Here is a 14625-nt window from a genome sequence, read left to right on the forward strand (position 1 = left end):
ATCGAGCTGTGTTGGCCAACACCAGGAAGCTGACGAAGCCATAAAGTGTGATAGTGTATAAAATGTGAATAAATTTGAACCTAAAAGTGTCTAAATACCAGAGTGCGCTACGAGTGAGAGCAAACCCATTTCACACGCGATGCTAGAGCATAAGTAAAGTACAATAGTGTGGGTAAGAATCATACCCTTAAAAGTAGCCACCAATACTAAGATTGGCCATATATCCTCGTCTATACGAACTCAGCAGTTAAAACCTGAAGGGGGTACAAAACAGAAAGTGTGAGTAAGCAGTAAAACCAAGCTTCCCAAAACTATTACCTTTCTAACAGTAATAACCTCTCACCGTAATTCCCTTATTGTTTTCTATAGGACAGTACTACACACACACACACACATATACACATATATATATATATATATATCTATCTATATATCCACCCATGCTAAAAAATGGCCAAAACCACGGGTATGCCGTGTCCATAGACTCTACAATGCATTAACAAGTAGGCCAAATAAACTTAATCAATATAAAATGATACATCAGCCGGAATCACCTAACGTGACCTATACGACTGTACTCATATCTCATCAATCAATGCAAGCATATAAGTTAGGAGTCATCTCTAGTGACCTATACAACTTATCCATATCTCATCAAGCATCTTTACACACCAGTCGGAACCACCTTTAGTGGTCTGTATGACAGGATTAGGTGTAAATAATTACGCCCAAGTGCTACGATCATGTGAAGACTGGGCGAATAATCGCGGGTCACCTACGAGTCAGAACCACCTATAGTGGTCTGTACGACAGGCCTGTGCACCTACCTTGAGTCCAAGGTGAGCGTAAGGTGCGGGAGGTGAACATCACGTGAAGGACTGTACCCTGGCCACGGGCGGAAGCACTAACACTGGGGTACAGGTATCCATATCTCATCAATCAATACTAGTATACAAGTCGAGAGTCACCTATAGTGACCTGTTCGACTTAATCTATAGCTCATCAAACATCCCTGCACACGGGTCTGAACCACCTCTAGTGGTCTATAAGACAGGACTGGGTGTAAATAAGTACGCTCAAGTGCTACGATCACGTGAAAACTGGGCGAATAATCGCGGGCCACCTACGAGTCGGAACCACCCATAATGGTCTGTACGACAAGCCTGTGCGCCTACCTTAAGTCTAAGGTGAGCGTAAGGTGCGAAAGGTGAACATCACATGAATGACTCTGCCCTAGCCACTGGCGGGAGCACTAACACCGGGGTGCAAGTTTATGAGCTCTCAATGCATCTCAATATAACATGTACAACTCATGGCAACCAGTACGACAGTATCGGAGTTGCCTAACACATAAATGTAGTCATGCTATGACTCCATCGATTCAACTAATACCATAAACTCACCTGAACTTACCTGGATGTCCTGCGTTCACCTTTGCACTTGAAATCATTCCCAATAATTATGTGCAAGTAATATACATATGGATATACCATGGTGCAATCTAATACTCAACCATGTCATAGCATTTTCAATTATATACAATACGGTGTGAAATGTACAACCAATAACGCCCTACTCCCGAACTACTTATTTTCAGGGATAATTATCCATGACAACCCAATTAACACTAATTTAACCAACTAATTCACAAAACTAAAACTTGCCTTTACCAATTTCCTTCGCATTACTCAATTTCCCAAATAAGGATTGTCTCAAATATATTATGGCTGCATCTAACGTCTCGTTAGATTGCCTACGTATCTTAAACAGGGATCAAGCCATTCGTAGTTCATATTAATACTTCAAGCATTCACAATAATTATATGAAGGTAATATTCCTAATCAATTTAAAAGTGTCGATGGAACTATCAATAATATGTACGATAAAAGGAAAAGGTCCACTCACCTGGAGTCCACGCTATGATTCTCTAGTGCATGCATCGAGACGTCATGAATGATTGGTGCCTGTGACCAATTATCGAATCACATCTCAGAACTCTTATTAGTAAAATACGTAATTCACATAAAATACAACCTTAAGGGCATTCCAAAATAGTTTGAGACCCATTGACCATAAGTCAACAGTCGATCAAAGATCGACAGTAGGGTCTACAACCCTGTATAACTTGACCCGGAAGATCCGCATATCAGATTTCCAATCCGCAACTTCCAACGATCCACAATATGTTTCTAGAATAACATATTAAAATTTCATTACGATCCAACGGTCGGATCTTCACCAATTGCCCAAAACCAAGTGGCGGTTAACATTTATTTTACTAACTTACAAATCCAATTCGGGAAGATCCGTACGTTGGATTCTCAATCCATAAATTCCTATGATCTTTAAATATTACGTATTATAATCTATCCAAGTTTGGTGACGATCCCCCGGTTGGATCGTCGATTCACATTTTTATCAAGTAACGTATCGTAACGAATTTAGGCTCCAACGATCAACCTACGTCATTCAAATAACAAAAATGAATTCAAGACATTCAACATAGCCTAAAAATAGCATTGGTGGTCCACTAGCCACGCGCCGCTGCACATGCCACCGTGGGTGGCGGTTGGCCGCCTGACTCGCCAGAAAATCCAACTATTTCCAAAAATTCTCAAACTTCACAGAAATGAAGATCTCAGTGAGTGGAGCAACTTTCATACCCGCCACGAAGTCCAAAAGTGGACAGAAGATGGTCAATTTTGCCCACAAAGTCGGCGGGTGCCTAAAACTTCCCGACGTCGATTCGTCGTCTACGGTGGTCCAACGGGGTCAAGGTTGGTTGGGTTTTGCTCCTAGGATGATGGGCTACAAAGCCCAAGTTGTGGCATCGGCCATCACTTTGTTGATTTGCCCGAAAATCAAAAAGGGTGCCCGGAGCATCGTGAGAACCGCTAACTTTCGTGGCCTCAAACCGCCACATACCGTGGTTAATCAAGGTGGTTCTTGGTAGGTTTGGTAGAGGGGAATGAGAGCTTCAAGATGGTGATGGTGGCATCAAAAAAATCCATCGGAGTTGGCCGAAATAGGCCTTGGAAAATGGGTGGTCGCGAGGGGAAAAATGCACGGGAAAGCTGGGAGCTTCCAAAGGCTTCCAAAGGCTTGGAAGTGAAGCATCCCTACACACGAGTCGGAATCACCTCTAGTGGTCTGTACGACAAGATTGGGTGTAAATAAGTATGCTCAAGTGTTACGATCACGTGAAAACTGGGCGAATAATCACGAGTCACCTACGAGTCGGAACCATCTATGGTGGTCTGTACAACAGGCATGTGCACCTACCTTAAGTCCAAGGTGAGCGTAAGGTGCGGGAGGTGAACATCATGTGAAGGACTGTGCCCTGGCCATGGGCGGGAGCACTAACACTGGGGTGCAGGTATCCATATCTCATCAATCAATACTAGCATACAAGTCGGGAGTCACCTATAGTGACTTGTACGACTTAATCTATAACTCATCAAACATCCTTGCACACAAGTCGGAACCACCTCTAGTGGTCTGTACGACAGGACTGGGTGTAAATAAGTACGCTCAAGTGCTACGATCACGTGAAGACTGGATGAATAATCGCAGGTCACCTACGAGTCGGAACCATTTATAGTGGTCTGTACAACAAGCATGTGCACCTACCTTGAGTCCAAGGTGAGCGTAAGGTGCGAGAGGTGAACATCACATGAAGGATTGTGCCCTGGCCATGTGCAAGATCATCAACACCAGGGTGCAGGTTTATGAGCTCTCAATGTATCTCAATATAACATGTATAACTCATGGCAACCAGTACGACAATATCGGAGTTGCCTAACACATAAATGTAGTCATGCTACAACTCCATCGATTCAACTAATACCATAAACTCACCTGAACTTACATGGGTGTCCTGCGTTCAGCTTTGCACTTGAAAGCATTCCCAATAATTATGTGCAAGTAATATACATATGGATATACCATGATGCAATCTAATACTCAACCATGTCGTAGCATTTTCAATTATATACAATACGGTGTGAAATGTACAACCAATAACGCCCTACTCCCGAACTACTAATTATCCATGACAACCCAATTAACACTAATTTAACTAACTAATTCACAAAACTGAAACTTACCTTTACCAATTTCCTTCGCATTACTCAATTTCTCAAATAAGGCTTTTGTCTCAGATATATTATGGCTGCATCTAATGTCTCGTTAAACTGCCTACGTACCCTAAAAAGGGATCAAGCCACTCGTAGTTCATATTAGTACTTCAAGCATTCATAATAATTATATGAAGGTAATATACCTAATCAATTTAAAAGTGTCGATGGAAGTATCAATAATATGTACGATAAAAGGAAAAGGTCCACTCATCTGGAGTCCACGTTATGATTCTCTAGCGCACGCATCGAGGCGTCTTAAATGATTGGTGCTTGTGACCAATTATCGAATCACATCTTAGAACTTTTATCAGTAGAATACGTAATTCACATAAAAACACAACCTCAAGGGCATTCTAAAATAGTTTGAGACCCATTGACCACAAGTCAACAGTCGATCAAAGATCGACGGTAGGGTCTACAAGCCTGTATAACTCGACCCTAAAGATCCGCATATCAAATTTCCAATCCGCGACTTGCAACGATCCACAATATGTTTCTAGAATAACATATTAAAATTTCATTACCATCCAACGGTTGGATCTCCACCAATTGCCCAAAACCAAGTGGCAGTTAACATTTATTTTACTAACTTACAAATCCAATTTGGGAAGATCCGTACATTGGATTCCTGATCCATAAATTCCTATGATCTTTAAATATTACGTATTATAATTTATCCAAGTTTGATGACGATCCCACGGTTGGATCGTCGATTCACATTTTTATAAAGTAACGTATCATAACAAATTTAGGTTCCAACGATTAACCTACATCATTCAAATAACAAAACTGAATTCAAGACATTCGACATAGCCTAAAAATAGCATTGGCGGCCCACTGGCCATGCGCCGTTGCAGGAGGCGGTCGGCTGCCCGACTCGTCGGAAAATCCAACTATTTCCAAAAAATCTCAAACTTCACAGAAATGAAGATCTCAGTGAGTGGAGCAACTTTCATACCTGCCATGAAGTCCAAAAGTAGACGGCATATGGTCAATTCTGCCCACAAAGCTGGCGGGTGCCTAAAACTTCTCGATGTCGATTGGTTGTCTACGGTGGTCCAACGGGGTCAAGGTTGGTTGGGTTTTGCTCCTGGGATGATGGGCTACAAAGCCCAAGTGGTGGCATCAGCCATCACTTTGGTGATTTTCCGGAAAATAAAAAAGGGTGCCCGGAGCACCGTAAGAACCGCCAACTTTCGTTGCCTCAAACTGCCACATACCTTGGTTAATCAAGGTGGTTCTTAGGTGGGTTTGGTAGAGGGGAATGAGAGCTTCAAGATGGTGGTGGTGGCATCAAAAAAATTCATCCGAGTTGGCCGGAATAGGCCTTGGAAAATGGGTGGTTGCTGATGCGAGTTTTATACGCACACAAATTAAACCCTCTTTTTATCAATTGTAGTAAGTACGTAAGTAGGGATCGTTCTGGACCGGGGATTAGGAGGGCTTGTTAACCACTTGGATTTGACTTCAAAAACGTAAAAACAAGTTTAAAACACTATACTAAACTCGAAGAATGCAAAACTCAAAATAAGATGGATTAAGACTAAAACTTCAACGAAATAGGGGGGAATTGGATTTGGACGAATTTAAACTAAAATAAATACTTGGAAACAAAACAAATTGTGAATATGGATTTGACGGAAATGAATGGATGGGAAGCTAGCTAAGGGGTTCATCTCTATACATGTTATACTTGCATACAAAACGATTTCTAATTGCTTTTCAATAAACCATGAATTCTCAACGCCCCGGGTTAATTAGGTCCGCTTAAATTAACCGTCAAGTTTTTCTTAAGTTAATGAATTGGATGATTGCATACGACAATCCAAAGCATTCCTCACAAGTTCCCTACATGAATTGCATAATAGAGATACAAGCAAGAATCATTAAGCAACATGAAAACTATAAGTGTTGACGAGGCATTCGTTACTATGATTGCATGAAACTTATGCCAAGAATTTGTTTAACGCGATTGTTTATAAGCAACCTCCACTACTTGTGAATATAAGTTCATAACTATTACGTGAAACTCACTTATATTCTAGCGTCATATTCATGCATGAAAATTAAGCGTTCATTCTTAATAAACATACATAAATAGGATATCAATCAAATAGTTAAACAAATTGAATTCACAACTTATGAAACGTAATTAAAAGTAATCAAATCATATTGCAAGCATAAACATATATTTCGAATCACCCCCTAGCTAAGGGGGGTTTAGTTCCTCATACTTACAAAACAAAGAGAATTGAAATTAAACATTGAAATCAAAGAAACGCCTAAACATTCCAACAACTCAATCTTGAATTGTATGAACGTTTAGGCCCTCTTATCTTCCTCTTTATTGTAGCATAAGGTTTAGGGATAGTTGGTTGGGGGGATGGAAGTGTTGGGAAATTATGGAAATGGAAGATGGTTTTTGGATTCTAAGGGAGAGAAACTCACGGCTAGGGAAGTGTTTGTGGTGTGTTGTGTTGTGAATGAGATGAGATGATGATCTTTGAATGAATGAATGCAAGGGTATTTATAGGAGGAGTGGAGATGTATATGGCTATTTGTTTAAGGTGTTTGTGGCTGCAATGATGAAGAATTGCATGTGGAAATAAAAGGGAAAATGTGGTGAAATGATGAAGTAGGAAGGTGGAAATGCATGTGAGATGTTGGAAAGGAAATGGGATATGAGTAGGCCATGGCATGGGAGTTGTTTTGTTGGTGTAAATGTGCCATGGTTGCAATGATGAAGAATAAAGGGTGCATGTGGGGGTGGAATTGAATGAATGCAAAGTGAATGAATAATGAAATGAGTTAAAGAGGGAGAATGTGGTGAAATGATGAAGTAGGAAGGTGGAAATGCATGTGACTTGTTTGTGGAATAAAGAATGAATGGTGGAATGATGAAGAGTTGCATAAAGAATGCATGTAGGGTTAGCTAGGTTGGTTTTGTTTGGGTGCATGTGTGTTAATAGTGGTTTTGCATGTGAATTGATGGATTGTTTTTGATGGAATGGATGGTTCTTTGCATGGCTTTTGAAGTGATTGTGGGCTTTGGAATTGGAAGGAAATGCATGGCCTTGGGGTTGGTTTAAGAGAGAATGGGCTAGGCCCTTTGTTTTATGTCCAAAATGAATACAAGGCCTTCAAATTCGTCCAACACTTTGGCTCCAATCATATGCTATCCATTCCAAGCCCAATTTTGCTCCAAAATGCTCCAAAATGCATCTTTTTGCTTCCTTAGCCATATGAACCTAAAAACACACGAAAATGGCTTAAACTACTAAAACAACTATGAATTAACAACATAGATGCACGAAAACAAGCTAAGTAAGTCGCCTAAATATGCTCCTATCAGTTGCGAGGGGAAAAATGCACGGGAAAGCTGGGAGATTTTTTTTTTTTCTTTCATCTTTCTTTCTGATTGGTTGAAGGCTTTCCTCCTCTCCTCTAATTGATTCCTTGTCCTTTTAATTTAATTGGTCCACTATTCCCACAAGGTGGGAATTCAAATAATTTATAACTAAACTTTAAATAACCATTTTCAAACGTCCATAACCATACCGTTATAATCCGCATTTGCAAATGACTTTCGCCTATGCGTTCACACCAACGAGTACTACGAGAATATCTTAAAAGAATAAGTCATACGTCTCTCTAGATGATGGTCAACTTAAGTCAAAATCTTTGCCTCTATAGCATTTTCGTAAATTCACATTTTTAAAATAAAATAAAAACGTAAAATTTGGAACGGTCTGTCACAAATTCTAATGGAAGTGTCCTTATAGTATAGCCCTTGATTTAGGAATTAAATGATTAAAAAATCATTGCTACTTAGGCAACTGTTGGTCTAAACAGCAAAAAACAAAATGAAAAATCAAAAGCTGTCGAGACAATTGATTTCCTTCAATAAACAAAAGAAAAAAAAATCAAGGAGACCGTGCATGCAGTTGGACAACATCAAGGAATTCGCACGTGGGTGGGCAAGTTTTTCACCCAAAATGCCCCATAGGACTCCACCATTTTGGTTCCTATACTGTCCCCATATGTGACCATTTGCCTTATGTATCCGGTTAGTCCTTATACCTTAGAACTCAATTTCTGGTGTCTATACAGTGGTGAGAACAACATTAAGGACTAGCATTGGAGATGCCCTTGTATATGGTGCATGGGTATTTCACATGAAGTAATGCTTTTCACACACCATTTCTCACCTCATATACACTCCTTTAGTTTTCTAGCTGTTAAATTGAACAATTAAAGTAAAGTGACAGTCTAAATTACCAGGAGGTGAAAAATACTATGCTGAAATCACAACCCATTTGACATTTGGTCACTCAATCAAATTCTTTAGAGAGTTTTAATGAAACAATTCCGATACTGTTCACTTTTAACGAAAAACCACATTTTTATCTTTTCTTGGTACTATTCACTACACATTTATTTGTCATTTTTAATTAAAACTAAATTTTTTTTTTTTTGAACTTTTCATTAATTTTCATAACTTTTTATTGGGCGTGGATTTGTATCTGAACCAAATTTCAAATTATCAAAAAGAGTTTGAGGCTTGAACTTAGCCCATTAGGCCTATTAAGCCCGAAACAGCAGCCCGCTTGTAATTGGGTCCACACAGAAAACCCCTAAGAACATCATATAAATACCCTCACTTATCAGCACACGCCACTTCCTCTAGGTTTAGGGTTTTTCATTCGCCAATTCAGAGAGCATAATCCAAACCCTAGCAATGGCGACTCCCGCAATTGAGTCAGTGCAGTGCTTCGGTCGTAAGAAGACCGCTGTCGCCGTCACCTACTGCAAGCGCGGCCGCGGCCTCATCAAGATCAATGGCTGCCCAATCGAGCTCGTCGAGCCCGAGATCCTCCGCTTCAAGGCCTACGAGCCCATTCTCCTCCTCGGCCGACAGCGCTTCGCCGGAGTCGACATGCGCATCCGCGTCAAGGGCGGCGGTCACACCTCACAGATCTACGCCATCCGCCAGAGCATCGCCAAGGCTCTTGTGGCTTTTTACCAGAAGTATGTCGATGAGCAGAGCAAGAAGGAGATTAAGGACATTCTTGTCCGGTATGACAGAACCCTCCTTGTTGCCGACCCGAGGCGCTGCGAGCCTAAGAAGTTCGGTGGTCGCGGTGCTCGTGCTAGGTTCCAGAAGTCTTACCGTTGATTTGGGCCAAATGGAGGGCGAAAGTTGGACAGATTTAGCTCCTTCGTTTCAGTTTCTGGTTTCAAGTTCATGGATTTTGTTTCAAGGAGTCGGAAGTTGATGGGTATTTTATATTTTATCAGAATTTTGATCATGAAGACTTTATTGTTTTTTTAAGTATTTTGGATGTTGAATCGTTACGATATTAAATATGACATGCTTCAATTAATTGCTGTGTTTCGGTTGATCCAGAAATTAGATATCAAGGCATTATTTATTACCGTTAAGTTTTATGATTGCCGTTGTCTGGTTCTTGGGTTGCTTAAAAGGCTAAATCTTTTGGATTTGTATTTGTGTGGCTTAGTATGCTTTAGCATTTGTATAATCTTTTCGTTTGAGGCAGTGCCGTCCCCTGGTTTTCTATGCTTCAGCATTTGTATAATGTTTTTGTTCTAGGAAAATGTCGTCCCGGTTTTATATGCTTTACCAATTATACAATGTTTAGGGTTTAGGGTTAGTATGCTTTAGCGTTTGTATAATGTTTTCGTTCCATGGAATGCCGTCCCCTGGTTTTCTATGCTTTAGCATTTGTTTAATGTTATTGTTCAAGGAAAATGTCTTCCCCGGTTTCCTATGCTTTACCAATTATACAATGTTTTGATTCTTGGCAATGCAGTCCCTCGGTTTTCTGTGATTGATTAGACTCACCATAAGTTGTGTTGTGTATAAACTGTCTAAGCTCATTGCTAGGCGGAGCAGTTTGTTTCGATGGATGTTGATAGGATTTTGCATTGCCATTGAATGATTTGCTTGGATCCCTGCAATGCACGGTTTACTTAGGTTTGCCTATGTTGGGTACAAAATGTTTTTAGTTTGATGATCTAGGTCTCGTTGATCAGCCTTTTTCCATGCGCACTTCTGATATTATGAATTGATTTTGGTTCACTTTTTCACCATGTATATGGTAATATGTCTATGTTGTTATAAATGCTCAGAAGCCGTGTTTCTTCTATTCTAATCTAGAGCTTCACGCTTGTAGGATGAGTCATTAGTTTGTATAATCAAGTCATTGATCTGTCCTGTAATTGTGCATTGTTCGTGAGGTTCTTGCCGATTGGAGTTTAACATGTGTTTTTAAATTTTGCTTTTTGTGTTATTTCTGTGTGTGTGCCAAACTTCGATTTTTGAAAGAAAGGAAATCAATGCTGAAAGTGGAAACATTCAGCCCTATTGGATGGAAAGCATAGCTGTGCAGTATGGTCATTGTGTGTGCCGCCTCATGTACTTTGACGCTGTACATGCATCTTGTGATTTGGCCCTTGTGGTGGAATGCGTTGCTTTTGCAGTTATGTGTTACACAGGCGTGTGCAATGTAGAAACATGAACCTATCTTCGTAGTTCCGAAGACAGGAATTGGGTAGTAGGGGGCGGCACCCTTGGACTCCCAAAAAAGGCTTTTGCCCTACTGGCTATTGGAAAGTCTTTGTTGAAACTGTTTACTTAAATGTTCTGGAATCGGAGTAAAAATAAAACGAAATTCATATAAGTTATTTACCAGTTCATTTGAATCGGAATGAAAATTATTATGATTACTAAAGTACCTTTAATCTAAATAATAGAAAATTTCCACTTTTTAATACAATTTCACACATACATACACACACACAAACATGTATACAAACATATATACATACGCACACCCAAAACATATATGTATATATATATATATATGTATGTATGTATGTATAGTTTTATTAAAATATATACAATTCGTGTTGGAAAATATTGGCTGGCTGGCACCATTGGAAAATATTGGTGCCTATTTAACACTGAAATAAGTCTCCCAACCGCTTTCTAGAACCCACGGGTTCTCTACATCATTGTTGTTCCATATTCTGCTCTGCACACACAGAAGAGAGAGAAAGAGAGAGAGGAGAGAGAACACGAAGGCTTTGCATTTTCCCGCTCACCGTAGCTACGTGGGCTTTCTTCCCCTTCTGGTAAGTTGCTTCAGGTTCATTGCTTTCTCTTCTTCTTCATCGTCTTCTTCTTCTTCTTGTTGGGTGCTGTGAACGCAGAGGGGCTTGGTTTTCTGGAAACAGCACGAAACTTTGATCGTTTGGCTATTTGGGGAAGATAGAAATATGGTGTTTTGGTTTGAATGAAGGTAGAGGTGTTTAGGAGTATACATGGGTATTTTGGGTACAAAATTTTGATTCCTGCTGGAGTGTTCTACCCGGAACTCAAATACTACCCCTATAGAGTGATCCAATTCCGGGCAATTCTGGAATTGAATTCATGATATTGGGTGGTCCCCACAGAAGTTCTGCTTCCCTAATTGCTTGTAAACGTCGAAATGGATTGGGAAACGTACAATTCCGTTTCTCTCGATTCCAATCCCGATTAGTAAACACGCCCATTGTGTAGGTATTTCTACTTCCAAGGAAATGACCGCAAGTATCTCTCTTTAAAATCTTCTGTTCAATGAACTAAAATCTAGCACTGTTGTCACTTAGTATTACAGTATAATAGTAATTCTCTTCACTTGAAAAAGAGGTCTTAAGTTTAATTCTCACTTAGAAGAGAGGTTTTAAGTTCGATTCTTGCTTGTCTTCATAAACATTTTAGGGATTTTTTACTTCACAACTCAGCTTTCTGTAGAGCTTGAATTTTTTAAGCTCGCTCAAACTCGCTTTGTACAAGAAGCAAGCTTAGCCTAGCTTGCCTTGAAAAAAAAATGAAATAAACCGAACTTGAGCGTAGCGATCTTCGATTTGGCCCGCCCGTATCAAGTACTATATTTTTACTTTTGTCGGCTGAACCGAAATTCACTATTGACAATTTAGGTTGGTCGGGTGTGAAAATATAAGAGAATGTGTGACTATATTTCAGACATAATGTTGGGTGTAGATTCTGGATATTAATCTCATAGAAAGATTAAGAATTAAAGACAATGATGGATTGGATGTAAAAATACAATCCTGAATTCGAATAAAATTTCTCAAAGCTCAACTCAACCCGAAAAAGCACGTTATTTTTTTTTTTAACCTTTGTCAGTTAAGTGTATTTCCGCCATTTGAGATCATGTGTTTGACTTTGATGTACAGTCATATCCACTTGGACGACTTAATTTTCTTGGGATTAACCATTCGAGGTCATGTGTTTGACTTTGAAGTACCTTCATATCCACTTGGACCACTTCTTAATTTTCTTGCGTTTAATCCCAGCTGAGATGTGTTTGATGTTTTTTATTTTACTTCATATCATCTGCAGCGTCAGCTTGTAGGTTTACTTTGCACAATTAAATTCCGGTAATGGAGGAAGCTTGTGGATCTTATTTGACCTTTTATATTAAGGGAAATCCTGGAGAGACTACATGTAGTTTGACAATATTACCCCACCTTTCTACAATAATTTGACAGTATGATTTAGTCATATATATCAAATAAATAAACAGTTCATCTTTAATGTTTTACTTGGTATTTACACCGCTGTTTATTTATTACATTTGAATTACTAAACGGTTTTTAATTCGAATGATATTTTTTACATCTTCAAATGAAAAGTACGAAATTAAACAATTCTAATTATGAAATTACAATGGTAAAAATACGTTATTTGCAAGTTGAGAAATGAGCTCATCCCCAAGAGGAGAATGCAAGTACTGTTCCCAACATCATCCAAACTCAAATCATAACATGAAATATAAGCAAATGATGAAACATTCTCTTTTCTTTTCACTATCCACTGTCTATTCCTTTGAACTTGAACTTGCACCCGGTTAAGATTTTCGGCAACAACAGGCTAACGTCGGCGGGTTCAGATCATTATACATACATACAACTTGAGTACATTTGCTGCCCTTACAGCGACCATCACAGCGATCGTCAGCTGAGCATGGACCATCCCAGTCACAATCAGGATACTTCCCATCGATTCGTACATCCAAGTCTATAAATAAAGAAAAAAAAAATGGTCAATTTGTCATGTTAAAGACATTTTATAATGTATGATTTGGCTACGATGCTTATAAATCTAACAATCAAATATTGTAAGGACACACTCAAGGAGCATATATTTGACCGTCAAATGATGGTTCATGCTAAATATTTGTAAATCCATGTAAGTACTTAGTACAATAATATAGGGCTTAAAGACATTTGGAAACCCTAAAAAAACAAAGAACTTGATTCCTCATTGAGAAGGAGCAAATTCTTTCTCATCTACAAATCACAATTTGACTAACATACAGATAAAAATTATGAGTTTTTACTGAGTTATTTATGCGCATATGTGATTTGTAGGTAGAGAGACATGTATCTTTGAACGTAAACAATATAAAAAAAGAAAAAGAAGTTAGAGAAAGAGGTGGAGAATTTTACCAGCACACGGGAAATCATGAGGAAAATGACAACAAATTGAAACTGGGGTGATGCCATGGTCTTGTGAAAGATAAAATGTAAAATGTACAGAGAGGTCTGTGCTTATATAGTGTGATCGATTGATAGATGATATTATAGCACAATATTTTCTTTAATGCAGTTGCCAAAACTATATCGAATAAATATTAATTTTGGTTTGATTCTTTCTTTGGTTAGCATTTTGTAATCTGATTCGAATTATCCTGCAGCAAACGTACGTAATTTGATTTATTTTTGTTGGTGTGAGTTGATAGACTCCGAGGATTTGTTGCCTTTTTATGCGTGTATATTGCCTCTTAAGAAATACACGAAGCATTCCAGAACACTAGATTAGCACATAAAAACCAATCCAAAGGTAGCATGGTATTAGAGTAGACTATTCTCTCTACACGTCCTGGCCCGAGTTACTAGTTCCAACTTAAGGTAGCTGAATGACTAGAGCTTAAAAAATATTAGTGTTGACTCCATATGCTACATACCGACTGACCGAGTTCTTGAAAAGATTGGTGTTAGTTCCAATATAAGGACTTGGCTAGTTCTCCATGTGAGAATTGGTTTCCCTTGTGGCCCTATGTGGGGTCACTCGTGAGGGGAAGTGTTGAAGAATAAGATCTCACATTAGTCATATGTGTATATATATTTGCTAAGGCCAATTTGTTTTAGACTATATATTTGTTAAGATTTTGGAGTTGGGCCAATGGTCCGCTACTAATCAGACTGATATTTTTATAATTTAATCAAATGCACAAACTGTGAAGTTTTGAGTTTCATCACAAAAAAAACCTCGATATTTTGGAGTTCAGCTATCTGTCATTCAGAAGATGGGCCTGTAAAGCACGATAATACGCCTAGCAGAGGTACTCTCCAGATTCAATGGATACACCTCAACTGTTATTGGCAACATAACAC

At 39.0% G+C, this 14625-nt stretch overlaps 1 protein-coding gene across 1 annotated transcript; it reads left to right on the forward strand.

Annotated features, from left to right (window-relative positions):
• The first annotated feature begins 8863 nt into the window (after positions 1-8863).
• Positions 8864-9524, forward strand: LOC125474037 (40S ribosomal protein S16-like). Its single transcript, XM_048577462.1, has one exon. It carries the CDS (start codon positions 8879-8881, stop codon positions 9314-9316), a length of 438 nt encoding a protein of 145 aa, XP_048433419.1. The 5' UTR covers positions 8864-8878; the 3' UTR covers positions 9317-9524.
• Positions 9525-14625: the final 5101 nt, after the last annotated feature.

This window comes from the organism of the source record quoted next, unplaced genomic scaffold (genome assembly GCF_019419815.1).
Source record: "Pyrus x bretschneideri cultivar Hongxiangsu unplaced genomic scaffold, Pyrus_bretschneideri_v1 Contig115, whole genome shotgun sequence".
In the NCBI taxonomy this organism is placed as follows: domain Eukaryota; kingdom Viridiplantae; phylum Streptophyta; class Magnoliopsida; order Rosales; family Rosaceae; genus Pyrus; species Pyrus x bretschneideri.